General features: G+C 54.2%; 2 protein-coding genes across 3 annotated transcripts; one reads left to right on the plus strand and one right to left on the minus strand.

The window, feature by feature from the left end:
* Positions 1–12,863, plus strand: LOC122373337. Of its 2 annotated transcripts, XM_043351302.1 has the most exons (4): positions 1–293; positions 7,046–7,129; positions 9,286–10,842; positions 11,858–12,863. In XM_043351302.1, the coding sequence occupies exons 1-4, from the start codon at positions 230–232 to the stop codon at positions 12,052–12,054; spliced, it is 1,902 nt and encodes a 633-aa protein (XP_043207237.1). In that variant the 5' UTR covers positions 1–229; the 3' UTR covers positions 12,055–12,863. The 2 variants fall into 2 exon arrangements, with proteins under 2 accessions (XP_043207237.1, XP_043207238.1); XM_043351303.1 differs by lacking the exon at positions 7,046–7,129 and having other exon boundaries at positions 114–293.
* LOC122373338 (protein roadkill-like) lies at positions 12,753–19,053 on the minus strand. Its single transcript, XM_043351304.1, has 6 exons — positions 18,923–19,053; positions 16,381–16,532; positions 15,827–15,954; positions 15,197–15,553; positions 14,809–14,951; positions 12,753–13,837 (listed from the first exon to the last, which is right to left on the minus strand). The coding sequence occupies exons 1-6, from the start codon at positions 19,018–19,020 to the stop codon at positions 13,690–13,692; spliced, it is 1,026 nt and encodes a 341-aa protein (XP_043207239.1). The 5' UTR covers positions 19,021–19,053; the 3' UTR covers positions 12,753–13,689.
* Positions 19,054–22,108: the final 3,055 nt, after the last annotated feature.

The raw sequence follows: 22,108 nt of genomic DNA on the forward strand, positions 1-22,108 counted from the left end.
GTATTAGGACAATTCTCCGCCCCTGCTGTCACGTGTCCCCTGTGCGCCGAGCCCTGTGTTTACAGATCACCTAGCGACAGGCCTCTCCGAATCGCCCCGCCGCCTGCCGTACCGCTATCGGCCCCAGCACGCCAGATAGTCGAACAGCAGAGCAGCAGCACACCCCTCCGGGGCCAGGGGGAGGGGCGAGTGGCCTGGCGGGCACCAGTCGAGGCCGAGGACTGTCAGCATGAGGACGTCACTGCTGGTGTTGGTGCTGGTGGTGTGTGTGGCAGCACCAGCTGCCCTGGCTGGTGAGTTTGCGACGGGATGGGAACAGCGGGTTGGGTGGAGGTGGGAGGGCTGACGGTTCAGGCTTCTTTATCGGGTCGGTCGGGATGGTACTTGTGTGTGGCCATCTCGGCGGGACAGTATCAGTCATACGAAAACGGTAACCGGTTCGGGAGATTGCGAGGCTCAATTACAGGATTTTGTTATAGAGAATCCCGAAAGCATTCACAAAAAAATAAGTTCCTAATAATGTCCATTTTGTTGCATGCTTTGGTCTATGGCATCGCAATGGCACATATAAATCATGCCATTTTCGTTTTTTTTTCACAAGAAATCCCTGCCATGTCGGAACTTCTTGAAATATAGTTTCATGGTCGCCTTACGTAGGACGTTTTAATCGTTTCGTGCCCTGGTGCGGATCCCTTTCATTCCGTTGAGATACTTCTGCAGTTCGCAGGCTCGCTGCTGCGACCTCCTGACTAGAGCACTTCATGGGCCGGATAAATCCGTTATCCACGGATAAATCCGCGGACCGGATAGGATTGGATTCTAAATTTGTTAAAAAAGAACGGATATGGGCGGGCCGGATTTGGGAATTGAAGGTTGAACCCGGATCAAAACGGATCAAAATTTTAACATTCAACATTGAAGTTAAAAATTAACCTAATGTGTTAAGCGGCAGCAGAGGTTTGATTAAAGTAATAGGCATCATTTTATGACACTCACTTGTCACAAGACTTGTCTTCAAGTGGATAATGTATGCAATGTATGCATGGTTTTTGGAACCATGATGGTCTATGAGATGTATGGCTGTCTGGTCCCTTAGATTGAATTTGTTAGTCCAGTTTTGGGTGAAACCAGTTATTGGTGAAACGGATTATTACGGATATTTTTTTGGAAGTTTGGCTGCAATACGGGCCATGGGTGGGCCGGATTCTGATATTCAAAGAACGGCGGATAATGGGCGGATCTGGATATGACTTGCCGGATATGGGCCGGGCCGGATCCTAAAAAGCCTATCCGTGAAGTGCTCTACTCCTGACATAGCAGGCCGGGTGCCTTATCATGCCCGACAAGCCTCAGACTTCACGCTTTTAATTTCCTTATCCCTCAGTTTACATGGTGGAGCGTTAAGGTTCCAGCTTATAGTGAAATATAAAATCGTTTACTTTAAAATATTTCTTCGTCTCATTCTCGGGTTCTTCACCTCCAGGATATAAGTCCGAAACCGTAATAGATCGACATGGATCCACGCCCCATGCGAAACGAAGTTAGCTCAACTGATCAAATATGTTCCATATCGGCTGGTAATGTCAGTTAACCCTCGCCCGCACATGCCATTTTCCCATCCTAGAACGCACATGGGGGGGGGGGTGGTTGCCACCCCCCCCCCCCGCGCCATTTCGTTCCTGTTGGAGATAGAGCTTAGCAGTAAAGACCAAAAAGATTCTTTGGGAAGAGACGAATCCAATGATACCCAGTTTTACCTTCTCAGGTCAGTCATTGACCTTCCAGGTCAGGTCAAACTAAAAAATGTTGCTGTTTTGGGTCACCGTTGGATATCAAGTGCGCTGCTTATCAAATACCGATGACGATGCTGTTTTCTGGTGCCAAGCCAGCTAGAACCTCTTTGTCACACTATCCGACCAGAATTTTGCTGCTGAGGTCATTTCAGGTCAAGTTAGGTCAAGGTCAATTATATGTGTTTGTATGTCTGTGTGTGTCTGTGTGTATACTGATGTGTGCACCGATTGTTTTTGGGTCCATATCACATGAAATCATGATCTGAGAAGCTTTTACCAAAAATGCAGTCAAAAAACTTCACAAAAAGTAAATTCAGCTTGCCTAAAACGCAATTATCTTAGATGACCTAGGTTGACCTTGACCCTGACCTTGACCCCTGTACATCGTCGAACAACATGTTCCATGATAGGTGGGAGGTAAGACTGGCAAAAAAGGCCGAAATCAGGGTGTCAAAAGCTCACAAGGCCCATGGCATACGCAAGATGTTGAGAATTGGCCATTTGGGTCATGACATGACCTGAAAAACAAGGTCATATTTCCGAAACCAAAAAACACAGAAACTTGAAATTTTAAGTGGACATCAAGAAAGGATAGACGAGCAGCTATACGAAAAATCAGCCTTCTGGTGGCAACCACCCCCCCCCCCCATGTGCGGGCGAGGGTTAACGATTGTTCTATGCAGTATCTTGTCCGTGACTAATACCGTGGCCAATATCGCGATAGATGCCTCAGCATTTGCTTTCCTGTTTCTTCTAAAAGAGTATGTGGCCGTGATGCGTCTGCATCTGAAGCTATACGAAAACGCCTCAGCAGTTGTGGACGGTGGACACAGTACACAGTACCACATATAGTCCTGTGCCTTTGTTGGTCTAGCACCGTTTGTGTATCCTGTCAATGAATCCCAAACGTGACTGGGCTGGATGCTACACAGAGCTGGCCGGAAGGTGAATTCCTCCTTTTGAGAACTGCCGTTTGTGACATCAGTCGGAAACAGAATACTTTAACAGCGAGACCGGCAGCGTCCGGCATGAATCGTTAACGCCTCGTGAGGGAGGGGGCAGTTGGGAAGCGGTTACATCGCACGAAATGTTTGTTATTCCCTCTTTAGTGCCCTTTAGGTGCCCTTTAGTGACTCTTTAGCAAGATTACTTTACTACTCTTTAGTGCCCTGGTTATTCCTTCACTTGTACGAGCGTTTGCAGCTCTCATCGGCCGACGCTTCTCATTAATAAAATTTGAAAAGTAGTACTCCTAGTATACCTACCTACTTTATAGGCGTTTTGATATATGTATAAGACGTGCATATTTCTGTCCAGGAATACGTTTCCATTGTTCATTGACCTGCTGACCATGGGCCAGTGGCGCAGCCAGGGGGGGGGTCAGAGGGTCAGCTGACCCCCCCGAAATTTCTGTCAGGGGCCCGCTCGAGAGAGAGAGAGAGAGAGAGAGAGAGAGAGAGAGAGAGAGAGAGAGAGAGAGAGAGAGAGAGAGAGAGAGGGAGAGAGAGAGAGAGGGAGGAGAGAGGCCCTAATCTAATCGGACGAGCCCGCTTCGAGAAATGCCTACTGGGACACCACGGGTGAGGGGTCGGCCTGGGGCCCCAGGTGGACGGGGCCCGGGCCCCCGGGAGAACGGGCCCGGCCCCTGGGAGAACGGGCCCGGGCCTCCTGGGTGGATGGGGCCCGGGCCTCCTGGGTGGATGGGGCCCGGGCCTCCTGGGTGGATGGGGCCCGGGCCCCCCGTTGATGGGTCTGGGCCCCCGGAAGAACGGGCCCCGGGCCCCGGGAGATTGGAGAACGGACCCGGGCCTCCCGGAGAACGGGCCCGGGCCCCCGGGAGAATTGACCCGGGCCTCCTGGGTGGATGGGGCCCGCCCCCCCCCCCCCCCCGTTGATGGGTCCGGGCCCCCGGGAGAACGGGCCCCGGGCCCCGGGAGATTGGAGAACGGACCCGGGCCTCCCGGAGAACGGGCCCGGGCCCCCGGGAGAATTGATCCGGGCCCCTGGGAGAACGGGCCCGGGCCTCCTGGGTGGATGGGGCCCGGACCCCCGGGAGAACGGGCCCGGGGCCCCGGGAGATTGGAGAACGGACCCGGGCCCCCGGGAGAATTGATCCGGGCCCCTGGGAGAATGGGCCCGGGCCCCCGGGGTGGATGGGGCCCGGGACCCCCGTGGATAGGTCCGGGCCCCCGGTAGAACGGGCCCCGGGCCCGGGTGGACGCCGGACCCCCGGGTGAATGGGGCCCGGCCCCCGGGAGAACAGGGGCCCGGCCCCCGGATGGATGGGGCCCGGGCCCCCTGGTGGACGGGCCCCGGAGCCCCGGGTGGACGGGGCCCGGAGCCCCAGGTGGACGTGGCCCGGGCCCCCGTGTGGATAGGGCCCGGGCCCCTGGTTGAATGGGGCCCGCTAGGGTGACCCGCTTGCTCCGCAAAGCGAATAAGGGGTATTTTCGATCGGTGGGCATTTGGTTGGTCTTGTGTCCGTGGGTGATGTATCCATTTCGGTTGATTGCTTTTTGACGGCTAAGCATTTTGGATTGGGAAAAAATATCCATTGCATCGAGGTGCTCGTGTCTGATAAGCATGCGTTCTACTATAGAACATGTCATATGTGTAGTTTATAACAACGGTTGACGTAGGTTATTGAAAAAATGACAGCCATCGATGAATTACTATGTAGAGGTTTCCAACATTTATATTTTTAAGAATACTGTTGCTCGTCATGCAAAAGCGATGATTGGATTTTGGACAAAATTGAATGCTCTTTCCAACTATGCCATTTTCAACTGTCAAACGTAACAGGTTATGCAGTAAAACCCGTGTAATTAAGTAAGTCATTAACAAATGCCATTCTCTCCAGCGATTTGTTCCACCTTGTTTTTGATCAATTAGCTTTTCACAATTTTTCCATGAGAGGCGGTACATTTCTTTTGCCAACAGGCGTTGTTTGAACCCGCTCCGCCAAACAGTCACCCGAAAATAGCATTAAGTCCCAAATCTGTCCGAAACGTAAATTTCCCAGTATAAGTGCCCTCACGGGTGCACGTGGCGCGTGCCATCCCTGCACCGCACACCATTCGATAGCCCTTTCGATTCTCTACACGATACCCCGTGGCGATTGGGCCCACGGTTACCGAGATACTGCACGGGGACCGGACCAGTGTCTGGCAAATTTAGTCATTTTCGCCCGATTTTGCAAGCCGATTTATGCATACATGTAAAGTCCATAACGCGAATTTGCACTTTTTGAGCACGCGTCATGTGCTCGCTATCAATCCGATCGAGCTGAGACCCTCAAAGGCACGTTGCCCATCCTTAATCTATAAGTTGCGCAAATTTCAGCGCACTTGGCGCAACGGTCGGGCCCGTACCCCACGCTAAGTAACACCATGCCGGGACCTCGATAGCAGACAGAATCTACGTCACCACATCACCACGCCACAACAAACCCGGCCCATGGCAATACATGTCCCATATGAGCGCGTTAACCCTCGCCGGCACAGGCCATTCCGGACATTTTGCGTCCTTCGACGGCACAAGAGGTACGACCCCTTCGTGACGGCACAAGGTGGTACGACCCCTTCGTGTTTGGCCCATGATCGAGCTAGAGCTTCGCGGGAAATACGAGCGTGTTCCCCGTGACGAGAGGAAGCCGACGATACCCAATTTTAAGGTTCTTGGTCATTGGTTGACCTTCCAGGTCAGGTCAATGACCGAAAAATCGGGAAAATCGGGACCTGTTAGAACGTCGTTAATTGTGGCTGCTATAGGGTTTTTCGGGGTACTGATCATGAATAGTTATCATGTTAGTTTTGATCACAGATGATGTCTTTATGCATTTAAGCCAGGTCGGGTCAGGTCAGGTCAGGTCAACCAGTAGGGGTCCTGCCGGGTATTCGTAGTATGTACCTACGTGCCAGCCGCCTCTGGCAGCTTCGTAACATGTTACGAAGGCACCAAAACTACTTCGTAAATGTTCAAATGGTTGCTAAATTCGGATTCAGCTCCAAAAACTAGCCTGGAAACATGTATAATTCGAAAAAGTACCGAGGTCATCATAGGTCAATGACCTGACCTGACCTTCAGGTGACCTTGACATCCACCCTAATGCATGGGAGCAGCATCAACTCACATGTTTGAATGCTTGAAACCACGAAAAGACTGCAAACGCGCGGCTAATGCGAGCCGGCATACGCCGAATCGCGATTCTGGCCAAACATGGTCTTCGGAAAGTAGGTCACAGGTCAAAGGCCATTTGGGTCAGGGTCATGAAATTTCTAGGGTAGGTGTGATCAACGCGAGGGTACTGAAAGTTTGGTCGCGATCGGCCGATTTTTACCCGAGTTATTCGCGAAAAACCTTAGGGGGGGGGGAGGTTGCATCATCCCCTCCCCCTGTGCCGGCGAGGGTTAAAACTGCTTGTGAGCGAAATCACGTAATGAAGAAGAATAAAGCACAATCTACTACAGCAGCCAATAGATGACTGAGTTAGGACAGGCACGTGGGACTGCTTAAATCTTGTCTGCTTAAATCTTGTCCGACAGAAGCAGACAACAGTTCAGTTTGCATATATGCTATGCATATTGCAGTAGGGGCACATTTCGGCCTCGAAAGATACGAATTCATACGTCATAGTAACATATTTCTGTCATGGTCAATTCATGTGGAAATTGAACACCGGGTGATTACCGAACTATTGTTCTATCAAAATTTTCCGATTCAAACTCGCTCAGGGTTATCATGCAGGTAAAGGGGGCCCGCTCAGCAGAATGCGTATGAAATATGGAAAGATTCTGAAAAATGGGTGGGGGCCCGCACACTAGGGGGCCCGCTTTGGAGGCGATGACCCCCCCGAAACGAAATCCTGGCTGCGCCACTGCCATGGGCCTGTCCTGAAAATGGTGGTCAAATGTAGCACCGCACCCTCGGCCGAGTAGAGTAAACTTTCCACGTTGAAAATTGCGCTTAAGACCCAGCCGCAACATGGACCGTGTAAAGTGGCTCGAACGGAAGTTCAACTCATATCATTGGCGGATCCAGGGGGCATTTAGAGCCATGCTTTCCTCCCCCAAAACCCCTTTGCCCCCCCCCCCCCCCAAAAAAAAAAATCCGAGTTTTGACAGTAGGTACGCCTATGGCGGTGCATGGAAAGAAAAGGGCCATTTCGGACATTTACCCCTCTTCCCCCCCCAAAAAAAAACGTCCGGCTGGATTCGCCAATGACCATATAATTATATAATTCCTGTCGACAGGTCTGACCAAGAAGAAAGACAAACACCATTTTATCTCCTCCACTTCGACCAGCACCTCAACCACGACAGAAGTTCCAGTGCCAGGTAAGCGGAATCAATTACATTATGTATATAATGCATGGATGCTGATCAATTATGGTGCGCGAGGTCTTTGGAAATGTTGTGCTACTGTACCCTTTTTAATTATGTAAGCCGCCAATACATTTTTCGTTATCAGTCTATCCACCAGATAAACATGGAATGCTGTTCACCGGTTATGCTTCGGCCCTTTTATCATTGAACCCATGATAATTTAGATGGCATGTGCTAGGTACTTCAACGAATTATAGATAGCAGTATCAGTTCCATACCCCTTGCCATGCGTGTTATCCGTCCAGACTTGCGTACTCCTTCCTCCATGCTAGAGGTGTCAACCGGATATCAGCTTCCAGTATATTCATACCGATTTATGGTATTTGGTATGTCAAATGTAATGTCTTAGGTATTTTATTAGTTTCTAGAACACTGTAGTACCTATTGCATCGTGCTCTGACTTTTGTACAAAATAAGTTTTGTTTTTAGCGTTCCAAGGTGCTGTTTTTTATGTTAGCAAGCATTTCAATGGTACCTACCTTTAGTGCTTTTGGTTTCAGTTTTCCAATGGTCTGGGATTGCATCCCTCTTTTTTAAATAAATTTAGTCCGAACCTTTTGATTGGAAGGATTCACAAGAACAGAGCCCCCGCTAAGCGAAGTTTGTTGCGGTGACCCTGCCCTTTATCTTCCGATCGCGCAATTCCGGTTATGTGGAAGAATTTAGAGTCCAAAGTTTAACCCTCGCACGACCAGGCCATTTCTCATAACACGAACGACCAGGGGGGGGGGGGTTGTTACGACCCCCCCCCTGGCGTTTCGAAACGGAAGGTCGTAGAGCTTAGCGGAAAAAACCAACGGATTGCTCTCAACGAGATCTCGCGATTGGTGGTATATTTTTTGGTCCTAGGTCAACATTTGACCTACTTTTGACCGGTCAAAGGTCAAATTTTCGGAAAAATAGACTTTTTTCAACTTTCCGCGGCGATTGCGGCAAAACGGTGGGAGATATCGACTTGAAACCTTCACTATCGTGTTCCTTGATCAATTCTCTATCGTTTGGTATGTATTTCGTTTCCCTAGCTCTAAAAATGGCGTGTTGGGAGCGCCGGAAGTCGGCAAGGTCACAGTCGGCGGCAAAAATTCGAAAAATCAAAATTTAAATTTTTGAAATCTGATTGTATTTTTGGATTTGGAAGGTCCATTTGCTCCTTATAGAAGCTAATATTGCTGCATATTCCCATTGAGGTGACAAGAATTAGCAAAATAGTGGTTCGGGCGCTTTTCAAAAATAGTACCGGACGCTGTTCCTCTTATGACGTCATAACTCCGTGACCTGACCTGACCCGGTCAATTTTCTTGCACCACACGATAGCCAATGCTTGCCCCAACATGCATGGGAAGTTTCATCATGATCCATCAAACAATGTGGGTATCACCGGCAGAAAACCTAGGGATTCGGCGCACACGTTTGGTAACTGTCGGCCGGAGGCTGTACCTCTTATGACGTCATAACTCCGTGACCTGACATGACCCGATCAATTTTTTTCGGCAAAAGATGCGCAAAGGTTGCCCCAGAGGGTATTGAAAATTTCAGCCCGCTACGACAAGCCGTTTAGCGTGCACTTCGAAAAAACCTCAGGGGGGGGGGGGTTGATACAACCCCCCCCCCTAGGCGTTCTAGGGTTAACGTGCTCACATAGCCGCGCACGGCCGGTCCCCTCACTGAGTTCGCCTGGCTACGGCCTGCCACCAACCGCAACCATACCCATGTACCCATGTAAGGAGGCCCATAAACGTCAAGCACCTGTCGCGCTTCGAACCCGGACTGTTGTAACCGGGAACGCGCGCTCTTACCACGCGGAGTCCATCACTCTACCGACTGAGCTACGGGACTGGCAGAAATTATATCTGATAAAGCGATGAGGTTTGGTGTCATTGTCATTTGTCAACACCCACCCATCCATTTTACCACCGGTTCTACCGTAAATGTAACCTGATTTGTATGTATGTAAAATGTGTCCTCAACAACACAAAGGCATACTAACTCTAACCTACATCGGCCTCCTAACGGATCAATGAAACATTTAGTGTACCTTGCCCGCTGTACGAATCTTAGTGTCACGTGTGTATTGTGTATGTAACCATTACAAACCCTCTCTTCAACAGCTCTGCAGTTCGACATCTCTAGTATCACCGGAAAAATCCCATTCATCGGTGACATCGAGGTCATTAAGATCCATCTGCCAGTACCCCTACCACCACAGAATAAAAACGGCACTTCGTCAGGAGGCGGAGACACTACCGGAGGTTCGAGTTCGGGAGGCTCCGGCAGTTCCGGGAAGGATGGGGACCTGATCGTTCGGCCGGGCGCAGACGGACACGGCAGGCCTCCTCTTTTCACGCAGCCGCCGGCCACGGAAGTTCCGGAGAAACCCGAGGTTCCGGAGAAGCCTGAAGAGCCAGAGGAACCTGAAGAACCAAAGACTCCAGAGGAACCGGAAGAGCCTGAGGAACCTGAAGCCCCGGAGGAACCTGAAGCCCCGGAGGAACCTGAAGCCCCGGAGGAACCCGAGGCTCCAGAGGAACCCGAGGCTCCAGAGGAACCCGAGGTCCCGGAAGAACCTGAAGCTCCGGAGGCGCCAGAGGAACCCGATGCTCCTGAAGAACCCGATACTCCTGAAGACCCTGAGGCTCCTGAGGTGCCAGAGGCTCCTGAGGTGCCAGAGGCTCCTGAAGAACCTGAGGCCCCAGAGGAACCTGAAACTCCTGAGACCCCTGAAGCTCCCAAAGTCCCGGAAACCCCAGAGGTACCCGATTCTCCTGACGAAGACACGATAGTGATCCCGGACGTCGCCACGTTTGACGCCGTGTTCGCAAATCGCAGCCGGCTGCGCGACAACATCCGCGTATTCGCCTTCGGCGGCGTCTACGAGATCATCGTCAACCGCACGCGCAACTCTGTGGACGTGGTGATGATCCGAGCCGTGCCCCGGAACGACACCGCTAACGACACGAGTGTGCAGGACGAGGTGCCGAGCGCAGAGCCGGCGACCGCCGCAGGAGAGCAGCGGCCTCTGCTGGCGATGCGGGCACCCTCGGTGAGCGGTCCGTGGCTGGGAAAGACTGAGGATGGAAAGGCACAGGGAGATGGTGGGAAGGACAACGATGGAGCTGATGGAGCTGACGTTCATGGAAACGGAAAAGACGAAGATGAAAATGACGGAGACGAAGGTGACAATAAAGCTGGAAATAATAAGCAAGATGACGCGAAGGAGGATGACAAAGCTGACGGTCGGCCGGCTGGCTCCGACGGCACCATCCCGCGACTCCCGGACGGCAGGGTGGCCGCTGTGGTCGTCAACGGCTCGGCCGTCGTCGGCATGAACCTCGGGGTCGTCACGTTCAACACCAGCGGTCTGTTCAAGCTGAACATCTCGCTGGCCCAGGACTTCATGACGGTGATCATCTCTCAGCTGGCAGATGTGGTCCCGGGCGGTGCGGACGCGCTGCTGGACCATCCGGGCGCTCCGGGTGGCTCGGGTGGTCACTTTGGTCCGGGCGGTCCAGGCGCATTCCCAGGCGGTGCGTTTGGTCCGTTCGGTCCGGGCGCACCGCCGACGGCCGAGGAACCCCGCAAAGAGCCGGAGGTCGACAGCAGAAAGGAGCAGGCGCGTCTCAAGGAGCCGGCAGAGCCCAGCCGTCGCACGGAGAGCCGGGACGCAGGTGAGAGCCCACTTCACCGGCGTTATAGGAATGGAGGTATCAGTTTTGAATGAAGGGTGATAGACCAGCCTAATTGATCTCTACACCTGAGGTACATAGGTCAATGGTCATTGGACCAACAGTGTAGCTTTTTGTGTAGCTTTCAAGACATGATAACTTCATTTTTCAATGCTTTTATGGATAACGTTACAGCGCATGTGTACGCACATCAATCAATGCCTGCTAAGTGCTAATGGCTTCTGGTGGACTGTATTTATTCTTCTTTATTAGGCAGTAAGTTACTTCCCCGTCCAAGCGGTTATCGTTTTTCCATTGCATTCTTTTCTAATCATTAATGTATCAGCTAGGTTCTATCAATAACTGTGGGTGATCACAGCGGAAGGAAAAATGCCTGTTACCTGATAGCATCTTCTCTTCCGCTATCACGTGTTACCCAATGGTCTGCCGAAGACTTATCGCATAACCACGGCATGGGTCTGAGTCGAACGCACTCCAAACAGAATCGTTCCTTGTCATCGTAGTGGAAGAGGCTCATTGCACACTGCACAGTGCGTACACATTGCACACCGCACGATGAAATGAACAGAGTATACGTTTGTTTCGTTGCGTCATTCATGTCTGTTTGTAGTCGTTATCGTGTGCCGAGATGGAGGGTGGGTGGGGACCTACGCCCTTCCTGAGTTTTCGCAAATATCTGAACAGCCACTAAGTGTATCGTTTTGGCTAAGCGCATTTAAAAATTAAATCACATATCGTGACCATGTTTACTAGTCTACGAGTAACTTCATCTTAATCAAAGATGGTTGCTTACCCCAACTCCCGATCACTTAGGAACTCTGTGCATGATAACATTGGTAAGATGTGTTAAGCTTTCGTTGTTTCATTAGTCAGCATACCTACGAGCTATTAGCCTCCTCGGGAAAACTTGGCCAACGCGATGGAGGTCTCTGGTGGTTGTGGCTCTCTATCTCTCTCGCTCTCTTTCTCGTCTGACCTATCGTCCCCTCATTCACAGAGGTATACGGCCGGGGTCCCTCCACGGTGACCACCATGCTGATGCTGATGGCCCTCGGAGCGGCGGCCACCCTCGGAGCCGCCATCCTACTCTCGCGGTCCAAGGAGCGGGCCAGAGTCGCCTCGTTCGCGCACAGAGGTGACGATTATGGATCGATTGATTACCCCACCGAGGCAATCTACTATGATCGCATCTAGCGTGGTTCGGTGCTTGGTGTCGATCGTAGCGACATCTGTGGTAGAGTTCTGAAACTAACGGTAGCAGTGTCTATCTAGTGGTCACTGGTCAGGGTTGAAGTATGACGCAGGATAGGGTTTTCGAAACTCCCTGCTCATACAATTTGGAGGTATTGGACTTGTAATCTGCGTAACAATCACACTACCGTGATATATCATCTACCCATCATGCCTAGTTAATAATATAGTCGCATCGTATCAATGTTCATTGGCTTTGGGGTGTGAGCTGTGAAGTGAGTGTAAAGTGAAATATTGATGTCGGCTCACACGCAGATGCATTTGCCGTCACTGTCCTCAGTTAGCGTCTTGCTACTCATTGATGAACCATCCAACGCTAAGCTGATGAGATGTGGTTTAGAGTTTTCCTTTTCCGGTGCCACAGTATCAGTGCATTTGTCCCGTGAACTGAGCGTCGAACTTACACCTTGTCTGCGTGTGACTTCAATACACAGTCATCTCGTTTACACTGCGTTCTGTCCCCCGGTGCGCGGCTACTGACGGCCGTTTCTCTCCGGTCGTCTGTTCCAGATTACGAGCCACTGTAGCGGTACACATTGTACTCCTCCCGGTATCACGAGGTGCACCTCAGGTACGCGGGGACGCTTGATGAACCATGGCGACATAACCCACCACGCCCGGCCAACTAGAAAAGCGTCGAGTACGGCAGGATCGGTTTATTATTACCAGTGCACGTAATGACCTTGTACATGATTGCTTTTGAACACAGACGGCGTCGTGCGGAGTCGCACAGAATGTTAACAAATAAACCGCCGCCACGCGCAGCGGTCTCCTGCACCGGGGGCGGCGCTCCGCGAGAAACACGGGCACCCAACACCCCGGGCGGCGACCGGCCGGCGGCGGCGACGGCGGGGGACGCTTCCCCGGGACCCGTGACGAGGCCCCTCACACACACACATACACACAATGCAGCGCGAGCTCTCTTCCACTCCCTGGCACACAGATATACACACACAGACATACACACACAGGTACACATCCGAGGTGCCGGCGCGGCGCAGTAACAACGGAGCCGCCGCGCGCCCGTGAGATCGGTCGGTGGGCAGCGGCCGGGCCCTGTCCCTCTCGGTGGCCGGGACAACGGGACCAAAAGGTCCCCAGAGACCAATCATCCACCAACCAGCGGATCGCGGCGGAGAACCACAGACGACTAAAACGACCAGGCGAATCTCGCAGACTCGAGAATCACACAGCGGGATTTGTGAGGACCGCATGGCAGACCTCGAAGCGGGCCGAGCAGCGGTACCAGAAAGGACCTCTAATCAGGTCATAACGGACTACACATACGTACGCTGAATTCGTAGGGCGCAGGACCGGCCGGCCGGACCGCGCGACGGTCCTTTCGGACCACCGGGACCATTCTGAGGACCACTGGGACCACAGAAATCCACGGACCATCACGAGGACCGTCTGGGTACAGTCCGCGTAACAACGAGTCCGGCGCGGCGGCAGCTATCACACTGTCTGACGACCCCTGGCCGGTGCCGGCGGCGGCAGCGACGCAGGCCGCTTTGAACATTGAACATTGACGGCGCGTGGCGCGCAGCCGGCGCCCCTCGCTGGCTCCCAGACACCGCCTCACGGGGAGGGCTTCATCCGTTTGCGTGTGGTGTTGATGGGCGGCACCTGCTGGGTGGCCAGCGCCCGGAACGCCTCGGCGATCAGGTGCGGGTGAGATGTGATCATCGACTTCCAGGCGGGCGTCTCCATCACGTCCGTGGCGTGGCTGCGGGGAGAGAGGGGGAGTCAGTAACGGCGGGGGGAGAGAGGGAGGCAGTAACGGCGGGGGGAGAGCGGGGGTCGGTGGTGGCGGGGAGGGCAGAGCGGGGGGAAGCATACAATATAAGACTGAGACACGAGACGGCGCGTCGTGGGAAGCAGCGCAAGAGGGAAAGAGAAGTGGATAAAAATATTTAGACAGAGAAAGGGGAGAGAAAAAGAGAAGCGAGTGAGAACAAGTACCACTAACAAGGGTTGGTGAGTGAGGGGAGAGAGCGGGAGAGAAACTAAAGGGAGATCGCATGCGACGACGAGAAAGGAATAGTCTGTTACATTGCAGCTCTCTGCACACTGCACAGTAACACAAATCACATGGGTGCAGCCCAGTCAGAGCGGATGCGGCAGAGAGCACCGTTTATACTCTCTCCCGTGTCGATAAATACACTCTCTCTCCGTCCGTCGGTGCTCTCTCCCCGGCCCAGCTGTACTCTCTCTCCCCGATGTCTAGTGGTATCGACCACACTTTCACCCCGCTCATGAGTGAGAGTCCGGTCGGACGGCGCGATTGAGATGCAGGGCGACGCAGAGAAAAGACTCGGAGAAACCGCAGGGCTCGAGACCCGGTGGGCGCTACTCAGAGATATAATGTAAGGCAGGTCCGCTGGTAATGGGGTCGGCACCTGAACACCCCTTCCGTGTGACAGCGCTTATGGGTCGGTGACAAAAGATATTAGCCTAAACCCGGCTGCTAACCTTGTCACTCGGGAAAAAGCGGACAGAGAAACTAAATACCACGTTGATAAAATAGCAGCTTTCGTTTCACGCCAGGGTAAAGCCTACATGTGATGGAACGATAGCCTACATGTCAGGTGTGATATGATCTATAACTGAAGGATTAACTCAGCTCCCCGCGGTGCGTCGCAGCCAGCTCTGCGCCGAGTTTCTGCGGTTGGACTCTCCGATCACTGAGAAACTCACATGTTGACGAAGTCGATGGCCTGCGCCTTGAGCTGCTCTGCCGAGTGCAGGTCAGCCAGGATGAGCACCTCTGGTGAGTTCTCGATGCTGAGGTTGGCGCACAGGGCCGCCTCGCACATCACCTTCAGTCGCTCCATGGCGTACTGTGGGGTGGGGACAGACGCAGGTCAGATGTGGGGCAGGGGGATAACAGTCGAGAGGTTATATCGGGAGGTAGCAACGAGAGGTGACATTGATAGGCAAACAGAGGGTTTGCATGTGACAAAATATGGCTCGCATAATGTCTCGTATATGAACCAAACCATATCCCACAGCCCACAGGCCACACCCAAGTATTATTTCCGCCGCACCGGCGCCCTCCCCACCCTCCGACCCGACCGAGTCTGACCTTATCGGCTGCCGCCAGCAGGTCATCGGCCATCTTCTCCAGGTTATTGGTCTTTCCCGTGTAGATGAAGCGCAGCATCTCGCGCAGCACCTCATGGTCGACGTCGGTGATGTCGACACGGTTGTGTTTTCGCTCCTCCATCTCGTGCTCGAACATGGCGGCGAACACGGGCGACCGGGCCGCCAGGAGCGCCTTGTGCGCCTGGAACTCTCGGCCGCCCACCGAGAGGGTGACGTCGCTGAACCGCTGGCTCTCGAACAGCTGACCCAGGTCGTCCGAGAGCCGACAGTCGGGCACCTTGAACTGCACCTGGTTCGACTGGCCGCACACGTTGACACTGTCCGCCACCACGCTCACCTGCCGGAAAACTGAGGTTAGCGGCGCGGCCGAGAGGTGGCAGCAGCGGCGGGTCTCGCCGCCGCAGCCCATCCAAGGTCTCTGTAATCGCTAAGCGAGGTCGCCGCATGAGAATGCGATTTCAAACGGCACCACCGGCTGTGGGCGCTATCACACACCGATTTCCTGACAGATTACGGCCTCAATCGGCTGGGAACAGCCACGGCCGTGGCATTTCTCAGTTCTCTCCCCCTTCTCTTTCTCCCAGTCCCTCTCTTTATCTCTATCTCTCACCTCGCAGTACAGGGTTAGCCTGTCGTCAGGAAGCAGACCGTTGGCCTCGTCGAGGAGGAAGTCTCGTCGGATGAACTTTTTGAAGCCCCAGTCCTTGCCTTGTACAAACCGGTATGCTCGCTGGCTCTCTGAGAACGGAGGAGAATGGGGAGTCAGTCGGCCGCCGTTGTCGCCGCGGAGAAAGGTGGACGGAGACGGCGACAAAGATTCACCCGCAGACAACTATCACATTTTAATGTAGCAGTACCTTAGTGGGTAAAGCACACGTCGGATCGGATGATGAAATCGGACAGATGGGCAGAAGATCAGCGACTGGGATGAGACCTTAGACAAGCCCTCAGAGGGTAATATCATTGAATAACTCGGCTGCATTTACATAACCCTACGCCCGTGAGCTCTATGCTGCTCTGTGACATCACAGTGCATGTAACTGACGTGCAAGCACAGCTTATTTCCAAATATGATCAATCACGATGACTGATCGATGAGACAATGGACATAGATATGCAACAGCCTTCACTGCAATACCTTCACGTGCGCGTCTTTTAACTCACCCATAGCTTTGGTTTCTTCTCGTTTGGCATTGAGAATTGAAAACTTGAATTTAGCCCTAACTTCTTGTTTGTTGCACGCTACTAGTAGAAGGTAGAGTGAGAGGTAATCTTTACTTTCTTCGTCTAGTCCTTTCGGATTTACCCGCAAACACCTGCAACAAGGATGTCGTAACGTCAGCTCACGTGACACGAGGAGCAGCACCCGATCACAAACAACTCAACTAACGCCATAAATCACTGTCTTGACCGATTACCGCGGCATATCACCGAGGCTAACCCGGGTACATTAACAAGCAACATCGGAATCATGTCATCCAAATAAACCCGAGCTCTATACCCGGAACACATCGTCCCATACCTCAGAGCACGGTCAGTCTATCACCAGAGCTGCCAGTCACTATCACTGCACGCTGCAGCGAGCCTGACATTATGTAGAGCGCTGAGCTCGCAGCTCTCGGCTCAGCTCAGTGGATGGCTCACTGGCTCAGCTCGGCGGATAGCTCATCTCACTAATACAGCAACCGACTAAGTTAGCGCCGAGCTGTTATTGTTGGCAGAACTACAGCCGTGGAGGACGCCGTAGCCGGGGAGCTGCACTGCTGCAGGACCTGTCCCCTCCTCTACCCACCACCTCTCCCTCCCCCTCTCCCACCGACCCGAAACACAGCGCCCCGCCCCGCTCCTGCCCCGCCCTAGCCCGCTGGCACCGGCCCCGCCCACCAGAAATAGCCACGGGCGCTTACACACACACACGCACACACGCTCCTACACACACCGGAGGACTACGCACACAGACCAGACAAGCGCACCGGTCGCGCTGAGGTGATATGAGGCAGGGTGGTGGATATTGATAACGGCGACAGCTGCACCTATATCACAACGCTGGTTCGAAGCGGCGCTCAGAGGCATGCACCTTGCGTCCGCCGAATCAAGGAAAGAGAGGGACCCATCGGAAAGGCAGTGTGTTCAGAATTTTCTGTCGCGTTTATCGCGAGTTTTGGGAAATGCACATGTCAAAGGCAAAAAGCTGACCGATTGGCCTACGAGGGCTTCAGATTGAGCCGAAATCATAATCATGGTTACCCTAAGCGTTTTTAAACGAAGACATACCATTACCTTAAGGATGAGCACGATCCTACGATTTCGAATAACTACCGGTGAAGTGAACATCATCAACTTCTCACGGGTACCTACATGACAATTTACGAACCATCAGGGAAGGTGTGTTATTTGCAGCTCATCGCGAACCACCCATCCCATCGCACATTTCACTGCTGTGTAAGCCACGGATCACACGAAACGATCTCTGGGACGGGCGGCGTGCGCCAGGGTTGGAAAGGGCGGAACATTGCAAAAATTTTGTTCAGAACTGGCGAGAAACGATATATATTTGTATTTGTATTTGTATTTGACAATAGCAGACACTCTACAGCAACGCGTAGCTTTTACGTGTCCTTAGTCAGAGATGAATAAAAGAGCAAGGCAATGATGTCGCATAAACACACACACAATGACACACACGCACACACAGTACACACAGTCACGCATACAAGTCATCGCCGAGTAAAAATACGTTTCACAGAGAGCGCTAGATTGAGAGTATGCTTTAGTGCAATGCAGGGGCAGGGAGTCCAATGTCTGCGAAAGACCGACGCGGACCGACGGACAGACAGAGAGACAGAGAGACGGACAGACGGCGAACGAACGGGGACGGTACGAGCCCCGAACCGCCAGCCGAAAAAGAGGGACCCCGGGAGGGGAGGCCGCCGTACGGGGAGAGGGTGAACGCGAGGAGAGAGGGCGAGGCGAGGGTCCAGGGAGAGCGGACCCGTCGCCGAGGGGAGACAGAGGGGAGGACCGGAGGGGAACAACGCTCCTCGACCAGCGTCACAGTTCACAGACCAGCGGCGGTACGGAGCGACGGTCGGGCCGGCAGGTGCTCTATGAACGCGTCCCTCTCGCCTCACAACGAACCGTCCACAGAGCGAGCGAGCGGGACGTCCGTACAAAACCGGGGCAAACTCCACTACCAAATTCCACCCGGTCCGAACGCCCCACACAGCGAGACCCACGTGTGATTTGGACCCTGGACCTCACCACCCCATGTCTATCACATCGGCCGCAGGAATTGACCCCAGTTCAGGACAGGGGGACGTCGGAAATGTTACCAGTGTCGGAAACGCCGCGTGACACCGCGCTGGCCGCACGTGGCACGCGGCACGTGTCCAGGCGCCCCTCGTCACATGCGTGACACAGTCGGAGGGAGCGTTACGCGGCTCGCGCGCCATCGTCACGGGTCCAGTGAAAGTGCAGGAGACTGTCGTCCGCTGTTGTTACCAACCCGTCACTAGCGACGCTCCATTCTCTGACCCACCGTGTGCTCCCATTCCTATCGACCAGTAATTTCGTCCAACCTCTTGCCTGCTGTCTCCCGTCTCCGTGTGTCCGTTCCGACTAATCAGTCCCTCGCACCCCGCTCTCCAGACCCTCGGCCTGTCCCTGACCCTGTCCTTGTGCCGCACCGGCCCGTCACCCTCCTCACCATTTGAGTTTGTCGTTGGCTCCTGCCGAGAAGGTGGACGATTTGAGCACCTCGCCCATCTCCTCTCTGCAGAAGCTGAAGTTGTTGATGGCCCACATGTAGCTGAATTTGACCACTTTCACCTGCGGAGACAGCAGGCAGGTCGGTGTCAGGACGGGCCGCGCGCGGTGGGGCAACGCGCCGCGGACGGATATGGGTCGGTAAAAGTGCCGCCGGCGGAGCGGGAGGGGGAGGGGAGGGTGCTGCCACTCACTGGTCATGTGAAGGGGACAGCAGGCGCGCGGCCGAGCTGGCGATGGCCTGCAGCCCGCGCGCCGCCGCCGATTACAATGTGAAAGGCAGGTGTTACACGGCTACTAACAGCTCGGCCGCTCAACCGTGCGGCGCTAGTGCCAACAATAACAGTTTTACCACTGCAAATGGAGCGCCAAACCGGCACTAGGGCAACCGAAACATGCTTCCAGCATGTCGTGCAAATCAGTTAGAGGAGTTAACACGTACATGTTTATGGGAGAACGGCTTTACGTTGGCCTCACGTTGGACTATCCGATAATAATAAACTTTCATTGCTTATTTTTACACACATAATTAAATTGTTTAAACATTCCCCCTGGCGGTTTATAGTACAGTAGGTCGCCAAGTTTACCTATTTGTCCATAGTAAATAAGCTCAGTGTCCGCCCGGTGATGTTTTATTCGACTGACCAAACCACACCAACTATAGTACTTATTACACTCTGAAACGAGCCAACACGGTTCAAGCCTGAATCTGTTATCACTTCAGACACCCATCAGCCGGCGCGGGATGACCCGCCCCAGAACCGATCAGCCACCGGCGCGCTCAGTCCCGTGAGTCACCGGGGACCGAGCGGTGGGCACCTGTCGAGGTCAGGTCAGCCGGTCAGCCGGCCAGCCGGCCCGCGCTGGCGGCGACTGGCGGCCGAAAATGGGCGGCGGTAGTAGCGGCACCCGTGGGCCGGAGCGGGGCAGAGGCGGCGGAGCGGCGAGAGATGACTGGGATGAGGCGGAGATGGGACTGATGTGATTGTGATAGTTGTGTCTATGTAGTGATGTGAGCAATTTATGTCGTATTTGTCAACGTGGACAGTGAGGGACACTATTTGAAACGTCTAAAATGTAATCATATACCACACTACATACCTATCTATGCATTTGCATGTGGACTGGCATTGGGTTGTGTGCATTCTGACACAGCCCTGCAATGGCCCATTGCAAGGCGTCTATATTATCACGTAGAACATTCCCATTTCCCATCCCAAGAAAGCATCCCGCGATTTATCTTTGGGTCTGGTACCTTTTCACCCACCTCTCGGTTGAGCCACCCCGGCGACCGACACCTCCCAGGCGCATCTCCGCCGCTCGGCGATCAATACCGAGCCGGTACCGACCAAGCCGCCCCAGTTGTCGAGCTGTGGCAGCCTCCCCGAGCTGCGACAGCCTCTCAGAGCTGTGGCAGCCCCGAGCTGTCTTCCGTCATCAGACAGTGACGGAGATGAAGCAACAGCATCGAGCGAGCGGCTCACACTGCCGTACGGAGAAAGCCCTTTTTGCAACCGGCTCGGCGCGGCGGTGGTGACGGTATACGGCGACGGTGACGGTCCGTGCGCCAGAGAAAGGCGGCTGCAGGGCCGGGCCGCCAGCCGGGCTGGGCTGGGCGGGTCGGGGCGGACAGGGTGCCGCGCGCGAGCGACAGCGGCGCGCCGCCCGCCTCTCTCCGACCCACACACTTTCTCACGCTGCAAGAAGCCGTTTGTCGGCGTGAAAGCCGGCGCCAAATGGCACGGAGGGCTTCTCTCTTCTCTCTCTGCCTCGCTGTGGAGCAGTGATGACCCCTCACCCCTTCGCTCTCTCTCCCTCTCTCTCGCTCTCCCTCTTTTTCTCCTCTCCAGCTGACCGACTCGGCTGACCCGCGACTAAAATCAGGCCAGTGGCGTCCTACTCATCTCGACCCCGGCTGACTAATCAACACCACTCAACCCAGGTCAGCTCGGCAGGCTGACGCGGCGAACAGCCCCTGCGGACCGCTCACCATCGCAACACTGCACACACTTGCCCGTTATAGTGCGCGCGGCTTAGCCTTAATCCCGCTGCATTGACTCGGGACGGATGGCCACTCATTGCAGCGGGACGGTCCTGAGCAGCTGCATATGTAATGATCTGATGTAACGCCGATACCGGTAGTCGCGAGTAACAGTACCGGCGGCTACCGCAGGAGAATAGACAGGTCAAGACCGAGACGAGACAAGAAGAGACAAGGCGGAATGGAACAAGCGAGATGAGAGTGAGACGTTGTATAATGAACGGAGAAGCGAGTGGTTCGGAGCGGGACGGCATAACCCCCGGCACTGGGGACACCACTCGAAGAACGGGGTCGGGACAAGGTCGGCTCGAGCTCGGCGCAGAGGAGAGCGTCCTGACGCCGTGCGTTTACCGACCTCGGCTCGGTGAGGCCGGAAATGACGCCGACCGCGCTGCCAAGGCCTGTGAGCGGCGCTGGCGCCCGTCACTGCGGGGCCGCAGCCTCCTGTGGAGGCCTTTGGAGAGGCCGGTCGTCCGAGCAGCCCTCACGGCCCTCTCTGGAGCGCACCGGGGCGCACGGATAGGAAAGGTTTGATATGGTTGAAGTTGTGCCTGACCGTGCTCTATTGGGATGGGCACCAGCTACAGTGACTGTTATGCTTGTCCGCTCAACATCGCTGGCCAGCGCAGAGTTTCTTTGTGTTTGTATATCATTCTCAGTCTCAGAGTGCACACGGTACTAATAGTCTCTTGGGTCGCTCTTATCCATGGGGAGCCCGTTTCCACCCCAAACGATTCACCCGGCGCGACACGGCGGCGCGGGGCGCTGCGGCGCGCGGGCGCACTTTCTCTGAGCGCCGCCCTTGCTCCCGATTCCCCGCTGGCGCCGGAGGCCGGCCGGCCAGCGCTGGGTGCCGGGCGGACTCTCACGCACACCGAGACCGGGTCAGAGACGGTCAGGTCGGGGTCAGGCCGGGGCCGGGTCAGGTCAAGCGGTCTTAAGATTCAAGCCCGTTGGTCAGTTCAATCGACATAGAGGAATGCGCGACAGAATTACAAATGTATTGTCACCCTCGAAGGCGGTGGGGGAAGCCGTTCTAGTTAGAAAGCGACTGCCCAAGTGCGACACGGAAAATGTTTGGCCCGT

This window comes from Amphibalanus amphitrite, unplaced genomic scaffold (genome assembly GCF_019059575.1).
Source record: "Amphibalanus amphitrite isolate SeventyFive unplaced genomic scaffold, NRLGWU_Aamphi_draft 001478F_arrow, whole genome shotgun sequence".
Classification (NCBI taxonomy): domain Eukaryota; kingdom Metazoa; phylum Arthropoda; class Thecostraca; order Balanomorpha; family Balanidae; genus Amphibalanus; species Amphibalanus amphitrite.